Here is a 23,780-nt window from a genome sequence, read left to right on the forward strand (position 1 = left end):
AGTGCTCTCTGCCTCTCGTGTGTTTCTAGATTCAGTGTGGCAGAATGGAGAGAGACGAGCTTTCACATCAGTTTGCGAATCTGGAGAGAAAAGGCTTTCCCTGTCAAACCTCATGTCCTACCAGATGCAAAGCCCTTAGTAGGACATGCAGGAGGGGGACATTATATCTCTGGGCCAACTCAGAATGAATCCATTGTTCTTCTGGGGAACAGAAAATTGACCTCAGAATCTCTTAAAAAAAAATAAGCATGGAAACAAAAGAGAATAAAAGACAATGGAGCAAAAGAAGAGAATGTTGAGAGGCTGGGAGAAGCATTCCTGTGCTGGAGCCATTGGGAATCCAGTACTTTATTTGCAATTGGCTGCCTTCTCTCTACTCTTAAATGACCAGCCGGACATCCCATGGACATTTGGCGCTTTGATCTACTCTGTCCAACAGTGATGTGGTCATGTCAGAATGACCCAGTACTTAATTGACTTAATTTACACCAGGGTTCTCTTAGGCGGAGAAGGGAAAAAAATGTCCAAATGTTGCTTAGACGTCTGGCAAATTAGGTTTTTACAATGTCATTTCATAATATGACCTAAACCTTTACTAACGTTAACTGCCAACTTATTCCAAATTAACAGCATCAACAACAACAACAACAAAATCTGTACTACTTAATTTTAAGAAATGCAGTTCCATTATTTTCACACATATACCATATGTTAAATTAAGCTAGCTGTGGATTGCCTAGCAAGAAGACTCTATGCAAAGAAAGGGCCCCAGAATCTAAAGTAACTCCAGTCTTGACCACTAAGTAATTCAGACCACCAAATTTACACAAAAATGGAAAGCTCCTTAGCTTTATCTCTTCAAATCTCAAAATAGAACAAATTAGGTACCATTGTTCATGGAGCAATATTCTGGGTCAGTGGCATGAAAATACAACTTAGACTAGAAACAGACCTGAATAAGGCAAAGGGGCCTTATTTGACTGAAAAAATGAAAAAATGAAAAATGAAAAAATTCAGTCATTCGTATAAAAATTTAATTAATTAATGAAAAGAGCACTGCAATGAATATATATTATTGGCACCACTCTGCCCACTTGGCCCTCTATACCTGTCATGACAATGGCAATTCTCTCGATTTTGAAGTGCATAAATGTGACCATGAACATCTCAACTGGGCTCAGATGCCTCACACTTCCACTGGTTGGTAAAGCCAGATCCCTTTGCTTGATATTCCTCAATTCAACATCAGGCTGTAATCTGAGACCAGTTGGAGCAGTGCATATCCATGGCAACCGTTGATATAACCAGTTCCTTCACTCACCTAGTAACGTGAAGCAATGGGCTAATTGTTCATGTGACAGCAAAACAAGATTTGGCTTTGTTCATTGATTACACATTATCTCAGGCCATTCCTCAGCCTCTTCTCAACAGAGATCCTACTGAAAACCGAACACTGTGATGCTAAATGAAGCCATTAGTCACGGTGGGTACAAACAGCTGTGTCTAAGCCAACTAACTGCTTATACTTGGGCCCATCAACATATTCCAGTGAAGTGGGGAGATCTCCGTTTTCATGGGTTAAAAACAGCCTGTTTACACAGTTAACTGGGATAAGAGAGACCTGAAGAAGACTGAAATTGAGTCTTCAAGCCTATGAGATGAAGCAGCTCGTCCAACGCCCAATAATTGGCACTTCCTGGCCTGGAATCAATTGTTTGTGCCTCTTCCAAAGAATATCAGTTTACTTGTTTCCAAAAGCAACATTGGATATTCAATAAAATGAATAGTGGGCTTTGTAATATCTTTCACTATATTTGTGGTGATAAACCTACATTTTCCATTCACATTGAATGTATTATCCACATAGATGTTCTAAAGTAAGCATGTTGGCCAAAAACATGCTCAAACTTACTCTCAAAAGTCTTTAAATTTTTTTTAAAGATTTTATTTATTTGAGAGACCGGGAAGGAGTGGGAGGGTGAGGGAGTGTCTGAAGCAAAATGTACCAAGCGTAAAACCCTTGCAGGGCTCGATCCCACGACCTCAAGATCATGACCTGAGCCGAACCCAAGAGTCAAACACTCAACCAACTGAGCTACCCAGGTGCCCCACTCTCAAAAGTCTTTATACAGAATATTCTCTGTGGACATCACCATTTGGGAGCCACTGACCCAGCCAAAAGAATGAAACACAAGGAAAGTCTCCATGCAGATGTCTAGACATTCTGCTTTAACATGGCTGTCAACTCCCTCATCACAAGAAGTGGAACAATGTGGTAACAAAAATGATGGAACATCGTAGGTTTGAATCCAGGCTCTGAGGCCTCTTACTAGCTGTGTGCCATTGAACAAGTTACTTCCTATTTGTGCCTCAGTTTACTTATCTGTAAAATGGACATAATAGTACCTGCCTGTTATGGACCAAATTATTTTCTCCCAGATCCATGTGTTGAATCCCTAACCCCCAGTGTGACTATGATGAGGTCTTTGAAAGGTAATTCAGATTTAGAGGGGGTGAGAGGGACTCTCATGATAAGATTAGTGCCCATTTAATAAGCTACAGTGGAAGGCTTGCTTCCTCTCTGCCATGTGAGGATATAGTGAGAAGATGGCTGTCTGTAAGCCAGAGAGAGGGCTCTCGCTGGAGAATCGATTCTTCTGGCACCTAAGTCTTAGACTTTGCAGCCTCTAGATTTGGGAGAAGTTAATGTCTGCTGTTTAAGCCACTGAATCTATGGCATTTTGTTAGGACAGTTTGAGCTCACTGTAAGACACTCCCTTATTTTTTTTTTCTTCCTATGTTTTATGAGCTGAAATTTCTAAAGCATGCAGAATAATTTCTGGGATATAGCAAGTGTTTTATTAATTGTCGAATGGAATTTTTAAAAGTAAATAAACACCTGAGAAATCATACAGTGTTTCTTGCAGGATTTTCACCCTGTTGTCTTAATGTTCAGCCTCCATAACCTTAATACCTTTTTTAAAACGTATTTGTTATTATGGTAATCAAATGAGCTAGTATATTTGAGAGCATCTGGCATGGAATCTGACATAGAATCTCCAAGATGGTTGTAACTACAGTTCATTTGCTATATAATTGTAAGTCCTTGCTGTACCTGAGTTTGAAACTTGTTTCATTTAGACCCATATCGACCCTATTCTTTGAAAGGCCGGCCATAGATGAACATCTGCCTTATGCCTGTCCACGTTGGCCTGTCCTCTTGTGGCCCCCAAGGACCGATGATTGCTCTCATTCCACCAGACGTTGGTTTTATGTCGCCTTAAGTAGAATTGCATCTTACGCTGGGGTTTGACTGTAGCCGGGTCAGACGTTAAATGCACACAGGAAGCTACTCCTCTGTATCTTGTTAGCTGACTTAGCAATCATGCTGGACTTGACCCCACAACATTCTTTTACTCCTCTCTCTCTCTCCTCTCTTCGTGGGGGTGGCCCAGGACCCTTCACTGGCTCACACACATGTGTACGGTTCATCGCTGAGCATGCGGCACAGAGCCTGCACATTGATCATTCTCCTTTGATTAACTGGTGGTACGATGTACGGAGAGAGAGGGAAAGAACATTCAGTTATAAACTCTTCAAGTTTGCAGCCCACGAGCTGGTCCACCAGAGAGCCCAGAAAACAGCCTTTGCTTCACAATCAGGCAAGGGATAGAGTGGGGAGAGCCCAATTGGCTCCTTTCCTATGCAGGACTCAGAAACTAGCCAATTTTATACTGCTTGTAACGTAATGTTCAGATTTTCCCGAACGTCTATTCAGACCAACTTGGCCACAGGAAATGCCACCACCGGGCGTTATTTAGAGTAGAACTGCATGAAGCGTAAACTTGTTAAAGAAATGGGATGGCTGTGGTTTAAAAACACACACACGCAGCAAATATAGGTCAGCTGTCACGTCAGTAGTTTGTACTTTGTGCAATGACAGAGTATCTTCCAGCACTCCGATCAGCGTGGCCCACTCAGTTGTTCGCTTGTGAAAACAGCAGCCTCTCTGGGCAGCTGGGGGGGTGGGGGGTTCTGAGTACTGGGTCTGGGAAGAAAATGCAGTTGCTGTATAAACCATCTATTTTCACTTAAAAAAGCAGTGACCACCTTCCCGTGTTCGGGGAATGTGAACTCAGATCCATCCTTTCTCTTTATAAACTCTGTGCTAGGTGTCGGCGCACGTTCTCAGACTCCCCGCTGCTACAGCTCTGGGGTGCGAGTCCTGCGCCAGGAAAGGTTAGGACACGCAAGGAACCGAGGGGGGTTGCCTGGGCCTGCGTTTATCGTCCCTTGGCGCAGCGGGCACAGCGGTTGGCACCAAGCAGAAACCCCTAGGGAGTTTCGCTGCCACCCGAAGAGGTGGGTTTGTGTTCTGATGCCGTGACTGAGAACCCCCCATCCCGTCCCCCCCCCACACACACACACTGTGAGCCTTTCTTGTGTCTATAAAAGGTGATTCTGCTCAAGTCAGATTGGAAGTGAGCTGTCCCCGAGCGGGCCTGCGGTGTGGCCAGTGCAGGCAGGACAGCTGGCTGTCAGGCGGTGGGATCACGAGACCGCTCACAGGAGCCCGGTCGCCTGTTTTGGTGATCGCTCCTCCTTGGCAGGTGGGGGGAGCGAAGGGGGGTCTGAGAGTCCCCGCTGCAGAAGGCACAGGACCAAAATTCAGGCGGCTTCAGCCCTCCCGCCTGGGGGCAGGGGTTTGGTCCCTATTTCATTTAAGGGCATGAGGGAGCTGCTGAGAAAAAACAGAAGCCACGGAGAGAGGACTTACTTAGTAGAACAAGAAACCGTCAGGCAGGAGCTAAATTGGGTGAAGGGGAATTACTGTCTCTTTCGTAGAGCCAGGAAGGATCACAGTAAGTCGTAGCACCTTATCACTGTCTGACTGGGTCCCAGGAGGTCCTGCCGCGCACCCCACCTAACGTTCTCCCTCCACCCCGCAGTGCTCCTTCCTCCTCTTCAGCTGCTGTCCTCTGCACTACTTTGCACACGAGAGCTTGCCCTTGGCTCACAGAATGCAGCAGGCACGCCACTACCCCAGGGCCTTTGCCCTGGCAGTGCCTGCTGCCTCGAGCACCCTGTCGCCAGAGAGGCTCTTGGCCAACACCCTCGTCTGCTCCCACCTCACCTCCTCAGTGTGGCTCCCTGCCACCCACGTGCCCGCCTGCTCCTTCTTGCCCTCCCCTTACTTTTTTCTTCCACACTCCTTATCACTTACTAGCACACCATTTAGTTGACTCATTTCTTTTTTTTTTTTAAGATTTTATTTATTTATTCATGAGAGACACACACTGAGAGAGAGACAGAGAGACAGAGAGACAGAGACACAGGCAGAGGGAGAAGCAGGTTCCATGCAGGGAGCTCGACGTGGGACTCGATGCCGGGTCCCCAGGATCAGGCCCTGGGCTGAAGGCGACACTAGACTGCTGAGCCACCCGGGCTGCCAGTTGACTCATTTCTTATGCTACTGTTTATTTTCTGCCCACCCACCACCACCTCTCCCCCCTTTCCCAGTATTAGAAAGCCCCGTGCAAGGGCAGGTGTGTCTGGTGTGCTGGCACTGGCATATCCCAAGCACTTAGAACAGGGAAGGGACTCGATAACCGCTTGAATGAGGGAAGCTAGACACGTATCCTCATCAGTGGTAATATTATCTCTATTATTATGATGTCAGATGTGAGGATGTTGAGGCTTAGATACAGCAATTGATCTACTCAGTAGTACACAGATGGCAAAATATCGGCTCTAGAACTCAAACTGAACCCACCCATGTTTAGTGCCTTGCGTACAGTGGTTTCTAAAAATGACTTAATAAGACGGATCCATTATAGGTAGATTCCTGAATAGGAAATGGACAGTAATGTGATTATTTAAAACATCCAGACCCAGACAAACAGCAAAATGCTTCTCCCATCCTGGCCCTCCCTGCACCGCCCACCTTACCTCTCCATCTGAGTTTCTTATTTTCAACAGGTTAATTCTTATAAGGTGAAGGTGTTTATCTTACCTGGTGTGTGTAGTGTTGCCCTGGGGAGAGAGAAAAAAGTTGTTAATCCACCATATGCAGGTGTACTGCCACCCAGCCGGGTGTTAGAATCGTCGTGATGCTTATATTCAGTGTACAGTTGGACTCGGATTCATGGCGTAGTAGCAAGTGATGGGAACTGGTGAGCCCACTCATGGGAGCTTAGGTCTAAGCAGAACGTGGCCCACTATGATCTGGATTCTTTACTGTTTGAGGAGCATCACTCAAAGTGTGAAAAGCTCACATTTCAACAGTACATGGCCCTAAAATAACAAGAGAGGGGCTGGGGCAAACAGAGCCTGGCAGTTAGGGACCCAGGGCCACCGGGAGGGAGTGTGCCGTCAGGCAGAGCCAGGAGCTTGAGCTGTGAGTCTGAATGGATGTCTTGCATTGACACTTACAGGGGATTCGTAAATAATGTCAGTGGGAACTTGTGTTTGCTTATAAGGGCATTGCTGCATATTAGGGGCCACATTGATTGTTTCCCTCGATGTCATATAACTCCAGGGCACAATCCGATGGGCAGCGGCAGGAGCCATGGATCATTTTGCGGAGCCAGTACAGCTTAGTGTCCATGATATACATTCACGCAGAGAGATGCACAGTCTGGCTCTCTGGACTGATCCTTCTCAGCACAGAAAGCCCTGATGGGAGGCTGCTGGTTCTTGTGACGAGACACTCCCTCTTGAAGAAGAGCCTGGCTCATCCCCCTTCAGACACCTTACAGGATAGATGTATGGTGTACAGGATAGATGTCTGAAAAATCCCCCAACCCCTTTTTAAAGAAAAGCAAGAAACATATTCCCTAACATGTGGCATGACAGCCAGGGTGGTGTGGACCCACAGTTAAGGGGTCTTTCCACGGTTAAGGCAGTGAGAATGGATCCAAGCTCCCTGCCCCTGTGATACAAGGGCCACCTGTTCCTGCCCCCCTGCTTCTGGGATGGAGTATTTTTGCCACAAAAGGAGGTGTGACAAGAACCTCACAGTCAAGAATTATAGTGGAGCTGGACAGGGCACAAAGATCTGGGAGCGTGAATCATTTCTTTGACTTTTTCTTAGACTTCTTTTGTTGTTTGTGGTTTGAGGAAGAAAAACAAGCTCATCTGATCCTAGTTTGTTTAGGCAAATGTCAAAAAGAGTGAGGTGAGGCCTTAGTCAAATTGTAAGTTAAATGCTTTTTATTTCTGTCCTTCCAACCTTTCCCTGAGCCCCGTCCCTAACTGCCATGAATTCCCAGTGCTCTGCATCATTGACCCCTCTGATGAAACTACTAGCCTGAGACATTGATTCTCTCTAAGGTGTTAATGACTGTCCTCAACTAGAGAAAAATGGTAATTGCAAGAGAAACAAAACCCACTCAAACTAGCTTTAATAGAGAAAGACTGGCTACAAGTGTGTAAGAGGAAACCTCAGAGACATTCAAAGACAGGAAACAAAGCATGATGTGAGCTGACTGGAAATGAAACTGGAAGTGGTTTGGAGAAGCCAGAATCTGTAGACATGACCACTCTCATCTGCTTTTCTCGCCACTTCCCTCCGCCTCGATCAATCCGTCATCTCTCTGCTTCTCTCCTTCCTCCCCTCACTCTCCACTCCTTCTTACAGATGGCTCGCTTTACTTTTACACAATCTAACGTGGTCTGACTCCACGTGATCTTTTAGTGAAGTTCCTGGCATCACCTCCCTAAAGTTCCAGCACCTCAATTTAGTTCTAAAGACAGAGTCTGATTAGTCATTGGTCATTTGATGAATTTGCTCCTCCTTTAGCGATGATGGGAATGGCCCTAAACTGGGGTTACAGGGGGAGGTGGTGGTGAAGAACTTAGGGCTTTATCCACCTGAAAGGCAGGGTGCCTCTCCTGGCTGTGAGCAGTGCAAAGGAAGTTGAGTGTGTGTATCAGGTGTGTATCGACATTACCTGTTGACCATGGATATTGGCATTGCCTATTGATAATGCTATAGGACAAATCATCCCAGAAGGCAGTGGCTTAAAGCTGTAAGCACGTATTAGCTCAGGAGGATGTGGGTTGGCTGGATGGTTCTCTGGTTTTGGCCGGGTTCGGTCACATGCCAAGGGACTCAGCTGGCTGTCAGCTGATCCAGAGCAGCATGAGCTGCAACAAAAGAAGTGAGTAGAATCAGAGGCCAATGTGTTTCATCCTCCAGCAGACTAGCTCTGTTGTATTCCTTATGGTTATGACTGGGGTGGAAAAGTGGAAACAGAAACACTCAAGGGTTTATTCTGGGTTCTGTATGGACCACATTTGCTAACATCTCATTGACCAAAGACACTCAAGTGGCCAAACTCAGAATCAAGGAGCAAAGAGATAGTTTCTACCTGTTTAGTGAGAGAAACTGTCAAACCATATAGCAAAGGAGCTTGGAGATGGGGGGTGGGGGAGGAGAGAAATTGAAACTATTAATGCAGTCAACCCACTGTGTCATGGCAACGAACTCAAGGACATGTGCGACAGGCTACATCCTCTCCCAGCAAGACTTGCACAGAATCTTTCTAATACTAATTCCCGGTCCCAAATAATAAATTACCAAGGTTGAATTTTGAAACCTTTCAAATAACAGCAAAAAATGACAATTTTGTCTCTAGGTAAACTACACGTATAGAATAGCAAGACCACAGAACCAAGATAACAGAGGGAATTGAACTTTCCCCCCATAATGCATGTCCCACCCATACCCACAACTCACATACTATATACCTAGACTTGTGATATCCTGCTTTCTAATTCACTGGGTGAAAAAATGAGGCATTTTCAGTTCAGTAGTGCTTTTTAACTAGCTCAAAGCTGAACATGTGTGCAAATAGCAAATAGACCAGAAGCCCTGAAGAGTTACATGCTTTTTTCACTGGTGCCCCCCATTCCCCCCATGGTGGCTGGGCTCCATGTCATGCAATGGGAGCTAATTATTTGATTGCTTTTGTGCCAGGAATGGAAATAATAAGGCCTCTACAAGTGACCTACAGTTAGCTCCAGGGATAGATGATCCAGTCTGAGAGTTATTCTGGTCTTTTGCTCCTCATCACAGTAATAAAATAACAGGGCTAGATGGGCTTGGAAATCATCTAGTCCAGCATTTTTCAGTGGTTAGTCACATAAACCATTCATTGTTTTGTAAAAATGCGTTCTACTCTTTAATGGTTTTAGAGAGATTGGCTTCTTTTTAAAACCTACGTTATTTTAAAAACTGTATTATCACAGCCACAAGTTGAAAAATCAGTATGATTTGATATAAATAGAAGATAACAAAAAAATAAACAGAATGACAATCGCATTGTTATGAAATTCTGTCCAGTTGTTTGAGCCTTCAGCCTGCCCAATTTTCACTAACAAGGGAATTTAGCAAATATGAAGGAAGTGTTAAAGAAATATTATCCTCGAACTGATGTATTCTCTCTGATGGAGCCAGAGAGATCAAAAGGGATTTGAAAAGGTCATCAGTTTCTCACTGTTATTTAGTGCCCTGTTTCTGTATTCTAAAATCGTCTTGGACTTCCTGAGTTGTCGTGTATGCACCGTGCTGTAGGGAATAGCAATGGTCCTGGTCCCTCCATTCATGGATGGAGAAACTGAAGCCTCTTCTCACTCCTTCCTGATGGTTACCTTTGTGCCACATCACTACTGCTTGGCCTCCAACCTAGCAGTTTGGTTAGGGGAAGGAAAAAGAATTGAGCCACAAAAGAAGTAGAAGGCAGTGCTGGCAGGTGGTGCTTTGGACTTTACAAAGTTAGAGCTTCCCTGGTGTTCGATTATGCTTCCTCTTCCTGTCCTCCATTACTATAAGATATAGATGGTAGCCCTGTTGAGAGAATTAGAAAGTGCCCCACACTTCCATAAAGAGAACTTCTGTCTGGCTCCACCACCATTGAAGACATTTGTAGATCAGGAACCTTCTAGAAGGATGTAGCCATACAAAGGGAGGCATCTCCAGTTGTCTTGTCAAAAAAAAAAAAAAAAAAAAGCATTGTGTGAGAAAAGAGCAGAGCCATCTAAATCTAATTCACCTTTGGAGTAAGCCATGGGAGCTGCGCTAATGGAATTTTAAATCCTCTGGCAAACTGTATGGATTTTCAAAAGGAGGTGGAGAAATCCTCTTTGTCCTGTTATCTTCTCAAGATGGATTTTTAGTTGAAAATCCTTTCTTTAAAAAAAAATAGGATAAATGTAGTCATACACTCAACTAAGCTCTTTATTCCATTGCCTGTGATCTGGAATAAGCTTCTGAGACATTTCTTCAGACAGAAGGGGAAGAGACAATCTTGGAGAAATATCCTCCTTCATCATATTTTTAAGGATGATGCTGATTATATCAAACACTCCTTAGTGTTTCATTTTAAATTTCCGCTACTCTTTGGGGAAAAGGTAGTGTGTACATTTAAAAAAAAAAATGTTTCTTTTCCCCATATACTATAGGATGAAGTCAAAAGGGCATGCATCTTACTCTTTGCAACATGGGTGCCTACACCTGATACCTATAATGTGAATCAAATTTCTTTCTTCACAATCCAAATTTTAGTGTTCAGTACATTTGTCACCTCATCTGAACAACTCAGGCCATTATTCATGTTGGTGGAAACAAAAAAATTCAGATGTCTATCGGCTTGTGTCTGCATTTGTTCATAATACAGACTCCCCTCAACGCTCTCTTGGCCTTTTCTTTAGAGGCACACTGGAAACTTCGTAGCCAGGAAGGCTTGCATGGACCTCTTGAATCTGTTCTTTCTGTTTCTGAGATCCTGATAGGGAATCCTAAAGGTTTCTGAGCTTCAGTTCTTCATCTGTAAAATGAGGATAAGAATATCTGTTCATCAAAATATTGTCATGATTAAAATAAGGCAATATAAGTAAAGGTCGTAGCACATGGCCTTACTTTTACGCATGCGATAGGTGGTCACTACTATTACTGTGTATTCTACACTGGAATGACCACATGAGATAAATCAGAGTATGTGCAGGCTCTGGGGTCACAGAGAAGACAGGATTCAATTCTTCATTCATCACTGCATCTCCAATGCCAGTTCTACTATCACATAGCTAGAACTCAGCATTTTTTAGATGAATGTTTGAATGGTTCTGGCATTATCCCTTATTAGCTGTGTGATCTTGGGTAAGGCATTTTACCCCTTGGCATGTGTTCTCCCAACCAAGATGCAGAGGGAATACATTTCTTATGGAGCTTCTGGGAAGCTTCAATGTGTTGGCCAATGTGAAGTGCCCAGAGCAGAGGCTGGCACATGCTATGTTTTCCCCACATGTATACTCCCAGTCTCTACTATCCTTCGCTTTTGAGGATCCCAAATAAAGAACTGGGATCAGTATTTCCTGGGAGATAGCAAGGGAAGATGGCAAGGGAGACTTTATTCAAGGGGGTGGGAGTGGGGGGCTACTACAATGAGTTTTGTGATAGAAGACAGAGATCAGGCCCAACTCTGAATGCAGCAAGGGAAACTGGAAATTTATGGCCAGGAGCAGGGTATGGGTCAGATCACGAAGAGGAAACACCAGGGTAAGGGGATTCTGGCCATCTTGGCTAAACAGGCTTCTTGGCAAGGGCTGGCCAAGGTGATCAAGACACCAGCTGGAGGACGGTGGAGGATGAGAAAACAGACGAGATATCAATGGTGATGAAGTTATTAAGGGTGAGAATTCTGGCTAAACTGGCTTAGCAGGATTCTTGCTGAAACTGACAATGAAGAGACAAACATGGAAGCACAAAAGTCGAGGCCTAGCTAAAAAAGATCCCAGAAGAGCTGAATAGAGTTTAGCCAGGCAGAGTGTCAGTCAATACCTACCCTAGTCCTGGCTGGAACAGGCCAGAAAGTGAGCTGGGGTGGGTTCCAGAAAGCTCTAGAAATCTAAGTGAACATTGAAAACTAAACAGGATTCATCCAGGTGGAGCATGGGAGTGGGAGCAAGGTTTCAGAGGGCCCTTCTGGAAGCAAAAGTAGCATGGCTGAAAATCAGGAAGTAAGAGAGAGCATGGCATTTCTAGGAACTGCAGGAGACTCGTTCCAATCTGTGCTCTGAAAGAGGGGTAGGAAGTGGCAGGGGATGGCACTGGGCCAGCCACCCTCAGAGTTTGGACTTCATCCTGAAGCAGGTAGGGGCCTCCATCACTGGGTTTCCCTTCCAGGGGAGTCTATGATCAGGACCCTCTAGAGGACTCTGTTGGGTAGCTTAGTGCCACAACAGCTAGTGAAAACAATGCCAGCTGTTTGAACACACCTGACCCCAACACACTAGGACCTCGGAGGCAGATCCAAAGGAAGCATCTTTTCTGGTCATAAAAACAGGATCTTGATGTTCTGACATTATTAAAATCCTCTTGGGCTAAGTACATGCATTTTGGACTTGCGGACATGTCAAAAATCACATAATATTGCCAGCTGATTTCTAGCTCAGTGGACTCTCTTGAATGGCACCTGAGAATTACCTGGAAAGTTTTAAAAGAAATGTCCTTGCCTAGGTCACCCTCAGAGATTCAGATTCAATTGTCTGGGGGGGCGGGGGTGGAATGGGGGAAGCTCCCTGTGCAGCCAAGGCTGAGGACTACTATGGAGTGCCCAGTGTAGCAATGTTAGCTCTTGAGAAGGGAATGGGAAGCTCTTGAGAAGGGACTTCCCTTGTCAGATACTCCAGCCAAGATTCTGGGCCAACTTTGCAAACTTTCCCGGTAGATCTTCAAAAGCTACCTGTGGCAACTGCTGAGACCACTGCATGCCCACCCCCTTTGTAAAGACAGGCCTCTCCCTAATGCCAACATAAGGCAGCTGGAGAGGGAGAGCAACCTCACCTCTCTCTGGGCACCGGGAGGGCATGATCTCACTCCAGGGCCCTGTTGTCTGTGAAGCCCTGAGGAGCTTTGTCAAGGATTTGCTTTTCCCCTGAATTTACCTGGAAACTCCAAGCAGGCCTCATTAGCACATTACTCACGCTCACCGAGTCCCACACATCACCTTCCTCCTTCTCACCCCCACCTCCAGAACATTTTTTTTCCATTTGCCCATTTATTCAGTGCAGTTGGGTTTCGTGCCCTGTGCCCCAAAAAGCACATTTTTGGAATGGAAATGCTACAGGGAAGAAAGCAGGTAACTAAGGGCCCCAGGGTCCCGGCTCATCACCTCTCATTGGCCTCCCAGCGAAATGCCATCCATCAGGAGCACCGAGCGACAAGCCCTCCCAATGTTTCCCAAAGCGCTGCCCTGCTTTATTCCTTCCTCACCGAGACAGCAGATCGTTAGCTCAGAGCCCCTGGGTTGTTTCCCGCAGCAATTAACTGCTGCCCTGGTGCTAATTCCAATCAATAGCCCCTCTGCCACTGCTCTTACGGCTATAGGCGGCAGCCTCCACAGCACATTTTGGAAGTAACTTGCTGGGGTGGTGAGACTCTGCACCCCCTCCACTCCGCAGGAAAGCCCTCACCAGGCTCCCTGAGGACAGCAGGTGCCCTTCGGTGGGTGGGAGGGGGCAAGGGACAGGGTGAGGAGGCAGGGGTCCTACATCTCTTTTATGTCCAGTGACAACTTGGGAGACGTACCACACCAGCTCCCCTCTGATATCCCTTGGGATATTCACAAAGCTTTCATTTTTCTATTTTGGCTTTTTTAGAGTTTTGTTTTGTTTTGTTTTCTGTTTGTTTGGAGATGGCTGTATTCTTCCTCCATCTAAAAAAGGAAAAAAAAAAAAACCCTCTCTCATTCATATCAGTTGGGTTTTGTTTTTTTTTGTTTTTTGTTTTTTGTTTGTTTTTTTTTTAATCACATAGCCACAGTTTCTCACTTCTTGCCTGTGTTGCTTTCTTCAGCTCCCTGTGGACAGAATGAGACCCGAGAGGACGGCAAAATAATCCAGTTACCTCCCTGCAAGACGGGAGCCTGGATTGTACCGGCCATCATGGCTTGCTACCTTTTAGTGGCGAACATCCTGCTGGTCAACCTGCTCATCGCTGTCTTTAAGTGAGTGGGTCCTTCCTCCAGAGGACTTGGGGTGGAGTGGGAGGCCGGGGGAGGGCAGGCTCTGGTGCTTCCGAAAGGAGAGGAGTTTCTCGCTTGATTCTCTCTCATCTCTATTTCAGCAATACATTTTTTGAGGTAAAATCAATATCCAACCAAGTGTGGAAGTTTCAAAGGTATCAGCTTATCATGACTTTCCATGAAAGGCCGGTTCTGCCCCCGCCTCTGATCATCTTTAGCCATATGACCATGATATTCCAGCACCTATGTTGCCGATGGAGAAAACATGAGAGTGACCCAGATGAGCGGGACTACGGCCTGAGTAAGCTTTGGGTGACAGCCCTGGGCAGCCACAAAGCAGAAATTCCTACTACATCCTGCAGTCAGTCATGTAGGACCATGTGCCCACCTGGCTTTTCTAGATTCCTGCAAATGGCTGACAGCTCTGAACACTCGGGAGGACATGGGAGGGCATGCTTATTTGGGAAACAGTGCTGAAAAGACACAAGAGGCTGAAATGGAGCATTCTTAGCCTCACATCTTTCTTACTGAATAAAACCAGTCTTCCAGCAGAGCTGCTTTGGCACCTTTACAGGTTCTAAACTTCCTACTGTCCAGAAGTCCCACTGCAAAATATACACATATTAATGTGCTCCCAACACTCCATTATCTATAATGTAACCATCATTACCTGCATTGAGTTGGGCTGCAGGTGACTTAAGATTGATTTTCCATGGTCATTTCTTGACCCATCACTTTTTAAGGTCTTGAACATTCTCCAATCTTATGGGTTATGCCTGTATGACTTCATGAGGAAACCATCCCTGCTCTCTATTAGTCAAAGGAAAAGCAGAAAACACTCTACCATCCACCTTCTACCCAGTGTTTCTAAAAGGAGGTTCCACTGGCATTGGGGTGGAATGATTCCTCAATGTGTGGGATTGTCCCACACATTGCAGAAGATTTAGCACATCCGGCCTCCAGGCATTGAATACCAGTAGCTCCTGAATGTCCCTAAATGTCCCTTACTACCCCACCCACAGTTAAGAACCACTGGGGAGCTAGCCCTGTACAGCAAGCTACTGTGGTTTCTCAAACCGTGTCAAATAGACCACGCATACTAAATGTACTGGACCAGAGCCTCTAGGGTTGTGACCCAGAAAGTGTCTCTTGTTGATCACTGGTGCTCTAAGGTTTAAACCAAAGCCATTTCCTCAACTGCTTCTCTAAATCTGAGACTTTCAACAACTTCTCTGACAAAGCGATGCCCAACTTCTTTCCAGACATTAAAATCAGAGAGTTGAAGAGGGCTGTGAATCCCAGAATTCACCATTTCCACTGGAAACAAAAATCTAGGCAAATAGAAAGCTTAAAGGGGAAAAAGTTTCAAATTTCTACTGAGCTCTTTGTAGCTGTTTCAGTTATGAATTACTCTACCTGATGTTAACAGAAAGCTAGACTAATAATAACACAAATAATAAAGTTTTATTTTTCTCACATCCCAAAAAGTGAAGGGATAAGAGCCCAGAGCTCAGCAATGGCTCTCTGAAGTCAGAGACCCAAGTCCTGTTTTTAGCCTCCACTATTCCGTTTTGCACTGTTTCATCTCGTGGTAGCAAAATAGCTGCCATCCTCCCAGTCGTCACATCCATGCTCAAGGCAGGAAGAGGAGGGGAGGTGAGAAAATGTAGAGAAAAATGGCTACATCTGAATAGTTTGTCAGGCAAGCAGAACCTCTTCCCATTACACCACACCTTCCTGTAGCCAATTTTTTTCTTTTGAGCCAGCCTGGGTCTTGTGGTTGCTGCCAACTTCAGAGGAGGCTGGAGATGTGTGGATGTGGCTTTCAAGCCTCAGTTGTGGGAAGACGGAAGGAGAGAATGGGGTTGCAGTGGGTTTTAGGAAGGCCAGAGAATAGTACATGTCTGCCATACTTCATATACCAGAAATTGAGCTTTTGAATAGCCTTCTTTTTCTTTGATTTGGCTCCTTTCTCAGCCTTACAGTGGGCTTAACTCCAACCAGTCCCTGCAGTAAACCAGATACACTCAGGTGAACTTTAGGACTCCATAGTGAGTCTAATGCAGAGAAGGACAATGACATAAGTTGCCTGACTGGGTTTGGATTTAGCCTGAGACTTAGTAAAGCACCTCAGCCCCTTTTCCTAACCTTGATAAATGACAAATCTCATTAGGCCCACAGATCAGATGCCATTGCTTATCCTTCCTGTCTTCATTCTCTCACTTTTTTCCACAGAACTGTTCATAACTGATGATGAGCTCAAGAAAGTACATGATTTCGAAGAGCAGTGCATAGAGGAATATTTCAGAGAAAAGGATGATCGATTCAACTCGTCCAATGATGAGAGGATACGGGTGACCTCAGAAAGGTATGTTCCATGGGCACATGCCTCTCACAGGGATTTTTTGCATTGTGACATGACTTACCAATTGTTTTCATATGTACAGCCCCCCAAAACAGAGATCCCCTTGTGTTTATTTTTATTGTTCAAGTTTATGAGAGAACAGAACATTGTCTGAAGTGTCTACTTAGTACTACGTACTTACAGATCCTAAACTTCTCCAGAAGGCAGTAACACCTATCTCCTGGACACTAGATTGTTGAGTCTAGGACAGGGCAGGGCTTGTTGACTCAGACCAAAAATTGGAATATTCTGGCCCAGACACCAAGCAAGAGAGATCCAACCCAATGCAAGGGTCTCCAGCAGGTTGACATTTCATGTAGATCACTGGGAATCTTTTTGGGAGGAGTAGAACAGTTCTGGTATTTGGATTATATGCGTGTTTTGTGCCTTCTGAATCAACAGCAGTGAGACTTATGAATCTGTTACAATAATAGATGAGGGCTTTTTTAATCAGAATTATTTTTGTTTTATTCTTTTTGTAGAACAAGGTAAAAGCAAAGAATAGAAGCAGATCCTTTTACCCAGTGGTGATATATTTTTAGATCTCACTGGCCAAGCAGTTTTGTGGACCAGTAAGACTATAAGAAAAAAGAAATCCCAAAATACAAAGAACAGAATCCTTGAAATTTAATAAATCTAGCTTAATGCAATTGAATTTACATTTTTCTTATTTCTCTCATTTTCCTGTAGACTAATAAAAACTTCATTCCAGGCTGGCACATTCCAATGCTGGCACATTCAAAACCCAGCATTTGGGAAACACTGTGATAATGAACATGCAGACTATTACAAAGCATTGGTATAACTCTAAATTGTAAGCATTTGAGATATGAAGATGGCACTATTATAAATAGTGGGAAAAGGCATTTATTGATGGCTTCAGTTGATATGATTCAGACTTGTAAGATATGAGTCAGTGACCTTGAGTTTTCAAGAAATGACATTTTGTCTGCCTACCCACTCTGTACACTCTCTAGTGGTTCTGTAGAAATTATACAAGTGGCATTTTTCTGTCCCTGGCTCTCCATTTCTGTAAAGAACGCAGTCTAGATAAGTAGGTATATACACACATGCCATTGAGTGATTGTATCCATTGGTACGCAGCCAATATTAACAAAGTTTAAAACCATGCACAAATTTTATGCACATCTGTCATTGCACAATAGAGCATTCTATGATGATATGATATGAGCAATTTTCTGGCAAACAGAGGAGGGAGCTGCAAATCTAAAAATCTCTCTCATTCTGTGGCCTTGAAAAAGCTATTTATTAATGGACATATAACCATGTGGTTTCCAGAAAATTGTGCCATGTGGACACATTGCCTATTGCTCAAACATATTTCCAAAGCATATGTACAGGAGACTTTGAAATGCTTTTCAAACTCAAAAAGCTACAGACCTAGGAGCAAAGGTAGGGGGAAGGAGTATGGAGATTCACGGAAGCCTTGGCCTCTCTGGGGAACTAAAATGAGAGGTATAGACACCAACACATGTGAACCTGTTGTGACCATGTCACCAATTCCTTGGAACTGAATGGAAACAGCACCTTCACCTGAGCCTCTCACCCCACACCTGCAAACACTTCCAGGAGACTCCTTCCCCAAGACCCTCTTCCTCTTGGGGTAGTTACAGAGCCCCACCCTCAAGGACCATGACTGAGGTGAGCAGTTCCCAGAAATCCAGGACAGATCATAGACACCCCCTTCCTGTATCTTAGGCATTAGATAGGCTGGTTTTCTGGAGTAACAGAGGCTGGGAGGACCAGGACAACCTCATGACCAAGCCCGGGTGCCAAAGAAGTAAATCTAAACCCAGACCTCATCCTGCTTCTGTTACTTCTGTCTGTGTTTGTTTGGAGTTTGATTTTTGTTGTTGGTGGTGGTGATACTGGTTTGTTTTGCATTTTCAAGTGTGTTTTTTTATCCTATTCATTTTATCTCAATGTTGACTTGATAAGCATACCTGCTATGCCTTCAACGTAATTCACCAGATGCCCACCGGCACAGATCAGGTCAACCAAGACATTGGCTCCAACAATACCTCCCATGACAACACTGGCCCCTTACTCTACCACCTGTCCCTTGATTGATAACCAACCAGGTATCCCCATTTTGCCACTCAGCCCAGTGTGTCAACCTCCCTGCTAAAATCACAGAGTGCTCCATCACAAACGTTATGCATCCGCATTACTGTATTGGTCGAGATTGTCAAGACAAGATGAATATTATGCCCACAAAGTCTCCTGTTAATGAACCTTATCTTTTTAAAGTACTCAAAAGGTACCATCTGCTTAACTACATACGACTGAGCTATTCTATAATGCTGTCTAGAATTTATGTCCACCTCACATAATTCCTAGAATTCAGGATTTCTCATATCAGGAAGACATTCTCCTATCTCCAGTCTCCTGGCATTTCTTTTTTATTTCCCCTTGGTTCGTTAAGGGTCACCTACATTTTCTGGCAATCACAGCTGGAAGTTCTTTTCTGGTTTCTCTAACCCATTTAAAGCAAGGTTTGCAAACTGGTGGCTCATGGGCAACAGCTGCCCACAGAGGCTTAGGCTTGCATCCATTCTGAATGTCTCTGGCCTGGGCGTGCCACAGAATCCTTGCTTCTGACCTCATACACTTCGCCTGCTTCATCTACTTTCTTATCTGCCCTGCCTGTAGGCATTGAGCTCTCCGACCCCTGGCTTACAGCTTCTAGATCATCCTCCCCATCATCTCACATGTCAAGTTCCACTTGTCAGAAGAAGTTGCAGTTTGGATCTTCTCTCCTATAATGATTTAAGCAAAGTAGGATACACATCATTTTTAGAGTCATTTATCTAATATTATCTTTCCTGAGCCAAAGAGCTTTGTGCCCTTTTTGCTCTTCACCTAGATCCAAAAAAAGGAATAGTCATGTGACTATTAATAGTGTATTCAACTTCTAATTTTCATAACAAAGGAAGACAAGAATAACTTAGGATATATGAGACTCATAACTAATCAAAAACCAGCATAAGCCAAAAAAGATGAGTTTCACCCACCTCCCAACCATATCTTTTCTCCATTGCTGATCTTTGGTCTCTCCACTGATTGAGTTGAATTTAAATAGCTCTCCCGTTTCCTTCCCAGGATGATGAGAAGGATAACTGGCCCAAAGGGAAGGGTAGATGATCCTAAGGGACTTAAATAATTCACAAGTTAGGTGTCAGTCTGTGGATAAACAAGAGTTTGCTTTATTTGTTCTGCATCATTGGCTTTCATTTGAAAACCTGTGTGAGCATACCCTTCCCCCCACCCCCCCACAAGAGGCCCTGTGATTGGTTCATGTGATACGGGGTTGTTTTTGCCCTTCATCCTCTAGCCATCCTACTGCTAGCACTTCAGGGAGTCTTTTTTTTTAATTTCTTTATTTAAATTCAATTTCACTTACATATACTGTATTATTAGTTTCAGAGGTAGAATTTAGTGACTCATCAGTTGCATATAACACCCAGTGCTCATTCCATCAAGTGCCCTCCTTAATGACCATCCCTTAGTTACTCCATCTCCCCACCCTGCTCCCCTCAGCAGCCCTTGGTTTGTTCTCTATAGTTAAGAATCTCTTATCATTTGCCTCCCTCTCTGTTTTTGTCTTATTTTATTGGAGATTGAAAACAGGCATGGCCTGACAACCCTTTTTTCTTTTTCTGCCTTTCCTTTGACCACATTGTGAGGTTATCAGAAAAGACAGGAAAATGAATTTGTAGAAAATAACAGTTCTTAAGAAATTGCATAGGGAAGCTGAAATTTTCTGTGTCATTAGAATCTTCTCATGAAAGCCCTTTTCTCCATCCCTTTGGCCATTAGAAGCTAGTTGTCTTCTTAGCTGAGCTTTTCACCAACCTTTTGAGTGCTCTCTAGTGGGATCCTGGCTGTCACTTTCTTGGGCGTCTGGGGCCAGGAGACATCTCACATCCTTCAGGGCCCTGTTATATCCTTATTGTGCTTGCCTCCCGAGTGAATAAGCCCTGCAAAGCCTGCAGATGTGAAAAAGGGAAAGAAAACTGAGGTGTTCTTCCCACAATGTATCTTCCTTTCCATGGTCCCTCTTTTTTTTTTTCTTACTTAGTAACTTCCTGTCTCTCTCTCCTTGAGGCTTCTTATTGGTTCATTAATTCTTATCATTCTCACCTCCTTTATCTCCTGAGTGCTTTGACCAGAGTCAGCAACTGGTGACGGCAATCGCGACCCATCGCTCTTGGCTTGTTCCTCAGACCTCTTTATATGTGTGATGCAACACCCATTTATGATCGCTTTTCAAAAAAATTGTTTAAGATTAAGAGAGGCACTCTGTTTATGGAATAAGCATACATAAATTTTATTCTAGGCTCTTTTGTTCTTTTATAACTCCTATATTAAACCCTGCAGTTAGATCCATGACCTGAATAATCAAACACTCAGGTGGCTAAACACATCCAGAAGTCTGGGAGAAGATTTGTGAAATAGTCTATCCCCACCACCCCTCCAGTCTTAGGCTTCAAAACACTTCAGAGCCCACAGGAGAGCCCGCTGAGGAGAGATTTGGTGAGAAAAAGCTCCTGGGTCCTGCTCTAGCTATCTTCCCCACCACCTCCAGCTATTCTATTCCCTGGGGCCATGCTTCTTTGTCTTTGTTCTTGAGGTTTCCTCAGGTGCCTCTTTGCTTTCCTTGAAAAACCCTTTTCCTTCTTGTACCACCTCTCTGTTCTTCCCATCCCACTGGGCTCCTTAGCTTCTGTGTCCTATTTGCTGTCCACAGCCAGCTCCTAACTCTTCCTCATGGTGCCCTAGCTCTGCCTCTCATCTGCTGCTTTTCTCTGCAGTGTTGGATCCTTGGGCTGAAGGCAGGTGGGGTGCGGGGAGGGAGCGCCCCACAGTGTAGGCAGAGCTGCCTCACAGTGTGCAGACCGGTAATCACATGCAGTTATGCTAAAAGAGCATCTTTATCTCTTTGCACACCAACCTTGTATATACCAGGCTCCAGGAAAGGAAGGAGAGGGAGGCAGAAAACCATCCTGCCTTTTTTTAATTCTGCCAACACTAAAAAACTAGGAGGACCCAGTACCTAGTGTATCCAAAATGGGAAGTCTCATTCTACAAAAATGTGTCTCTCCTGCTCCTGACTGTAATGAGGACGCGTTTAATCCACTTACCCAAAGCTTATTGCGTTGCAAAACACAAAACTGCAGTACTTGCAAGACCACACTGCACAGGCTAGATGGTGACAAAGTGAATCGTGAGTCTCTAAGACACACAAACTTATTATTGTAAGTAGTTTGTTTCTCAAGCTGTGTTTATAGCGCAAAATGAACTGAAACAGGAGAAGGTTGTATTTTCCTTCTGAATCAGCTGTGTTAGCTGAGTGAATAACATTGGGTTTGCCAGATACAGAAACTGCTCAGTTGACAAGTCTTTTAGGAATACTCCTGGGCACAGTGGTGGAATGTTCCTGGACCCTAGGAAGGGCCACATTGGTTCTGGAGCATGGGGAGTATGTCTCCAAGGCAGGGCTCCTGAGGGCAGTCCAGAAGCTTGGGCTGGGTGAAGGGAACCTGAAAGATAAAAGAGCAGAGTGGATGGAGTGAATTGGGGGTGCAGGGGGGCTGTTACTGAAAATGGCAGAAATGTGACCTGAGGCCAGAGAATCACACACACACACACGCACACGCACCACACACGCACACACACACACACACTGGCCAGAAGAGCGTTTTTTGGTTTTGTTTTTTAAAGCCTACAGATCCTCAGAGAGGAAAACCACATGCCTCTTATACCTCCTTCTGACACTGAAATGTATATTCTTCTCTGATGGAAGTGTTGCTATTATTTTTTTTTTACATTTTTAAAATTTAAATTTAATTTGAGGTGTTGCTATTATTAAACATACCACCACCACCACCACTGGCACCACCACCCCCATTGCCCCCATCACAACAGCTGGGGGGACCCAGCTCCAATTCCCACCATTGTTGTAAGATACATTCTGTACCTGCCAGCAGGTTTCTTTGAAGGGTCAGCAGACACAGGACTTACTGTGCACATTGGGAGTTTTGGAGAAGTATCTTTATCTTGGTCCTCTGCAGGAAAGTTGTGAATAGGTCTTATTTAGAGTCTTCAAAAGATTTGCCTTTGGGCATTTCAAAGTGAAAGCTGGAGGTCAGAGGCACCTGGGTGGCTCAGTCAGGTAAGTGTCTGCCTTCAGCTCAGGTCATGATCCTGGGGTCCTGGGATTGAGTCCTGCATCAGGTTCCCAGTTCAGTGGGGAGTCTGCTTCTCCTTCTCCCTCTGCTGCTTCCCCTGCTCGTGCTCTCTCCCTCTCTCTCTGTCAAATAAATAACTAAAAATCTTAAAAGAAAGAAAAAAAAGAAAGTAAGTTAGTTGGAGGTCAAACCAAAGCTTGGCTCTGGTCTGTCCTTTCCCAGTCAAGTGAAAACTATGGCACAATTTTATTTTAAGTGTGTGGCCTCTGTCTTTGTAAATAAATGCGCAGGCAGCCTGTTAGACAATTGAAATCAAGTTCAGCACCATGATTATCTCAGTGAACGGTTAGTGGCACCTGGCAGCATGGAAATGGAAAAAGGAATATGAGACAGATCGCGCCCTTGAGAATTTCCAGTGGAGAGGGTCAAGACATCTAGAAATAACTGTAATATAAGGCATCTGTGATCAGCTGTCCAGAGAGACACAGGGAGAAAGAGAGAGGAGTAGGAGAATTTACTTATTGATAGACACTCCAGAGTTTACCACAAGTTACTTTATTGTAATCTTGGTTAAATTTCTTGATGTTTGCTTTGCCTTTATGAATGAAAGCCTTGGGTTAGATTAGATCAAGTCCAGGTTCCTCAGTGACAGGACCCTATTAATTCCTTTGGAGGAGCTAAATTTTAAGATTATTGTGAATAGCAATGACAACAAAACATTTTACAAATGCACAAAATAAAAACAATCCCAATCCATACTCCAAGCCTTAAAATGTACACTGCAACGAGAAAAGCTGCCTTCTAAAATTCTGTTGTATGGTTCTGAGTAAAGTCCTCAACATGCAACAATGCTCAATTTGATGGTGACTGATTAAGCCAACGCCCTAATATTTAGTTAGGTCATTAAACCTTGCCCCAAGTCACAGCTAAGTCATGAGGTCCTTTGGCCCCACTCCAGTTCAATAAGAACTACTCAACTTTGGTGTTTATTGGGATCGTGCATTAAATTTTACTGAGTAGAAAGGGGTTTGGTAAGTAAATACCACTGGATTAGATCATCTCTAAGGCCTATTCCAGCTCAAAAAGATTTAGATTCTCCAGAGAGGAACCTGGCCTTGAGTGACCCTCATTTTGTTTCTC

The 23,780-nt window shown here is 44.3% G+C and overlaps 1 protein-coding gene and 1 long non-coding RNA gene across 14 annotated transcripts in view; one reads left to right on the forward strand and one right to left on the reverse strand.

Annotated features, from left to right (window-relative positions):
- TRPM3 (transient receptor potential cation channel subfamily M member 3) overlaps positions 1 to 23,780 on the forward strand; it is a 492,032-nt gene that overhangs the window by 459,802 nt on the left and 8,450 nt on the right. For all 10 annotated transcript variants that reach the window (XM_038527093.1, XM_038527094.1, XM_038527095.1 and 7 more), the window contains 3 exons: positions 13,856 to 14,006; positions 14,126 to 14,325; positions 16,260 to 16,392. In XM_038527093.1, coding sequence (XP_038383021.1) covers positions 13,856 to 14,006; positions 14,126 to 14,325; positions 16,260 to 16,392 — 484 coding nt within the window. The remainder of the gene's footprint in view (positions 1 to 13,855; positions 14,007 to 14,125; positions 14,326 to 16,259; positions 16,393 to 23,780) is intronic.
- Positions 5,505 to 23,592, reverse strand: LOC111096729. Of its 4 annotated transcripts, none has more exons than XR_005354193.1 (5): positions 22,474 to 23,592; positions 21,594 to 21,992; positions 20,305 to 20,438; positions 19,464 to 19,603; positions 5,505 to 10,829 (listed from the first exon to the last, which is right to left on the reverse strand). It is a non-coding gene; the product is annotated as an uncharacterized LOC111096729 (long non-coding RNA). The 4 variants fall into 4 exon arrangements; XR_005354192.1 differs by having other exon boundaries at positions 20,305 to 20,714; XR_005354191.1 differs by having other exon boundaries at positions 20,593 to 21,992.

This window comes from Canis lupus, chromosome 1 (genome assembly GCF_011100685.1).
Source record: "Canis lupus familiaris isolate Mischka breed German Shepherd chromosome 1, alternate assembly UU_Cfam_GSD_1.0, whole genome shotgun sequence".
Lineage (NCBI taxonomy): Eukaryota > Metazoa > Chordata > Mammalia > Carnivora > Canidae > Canis > Canis lupus.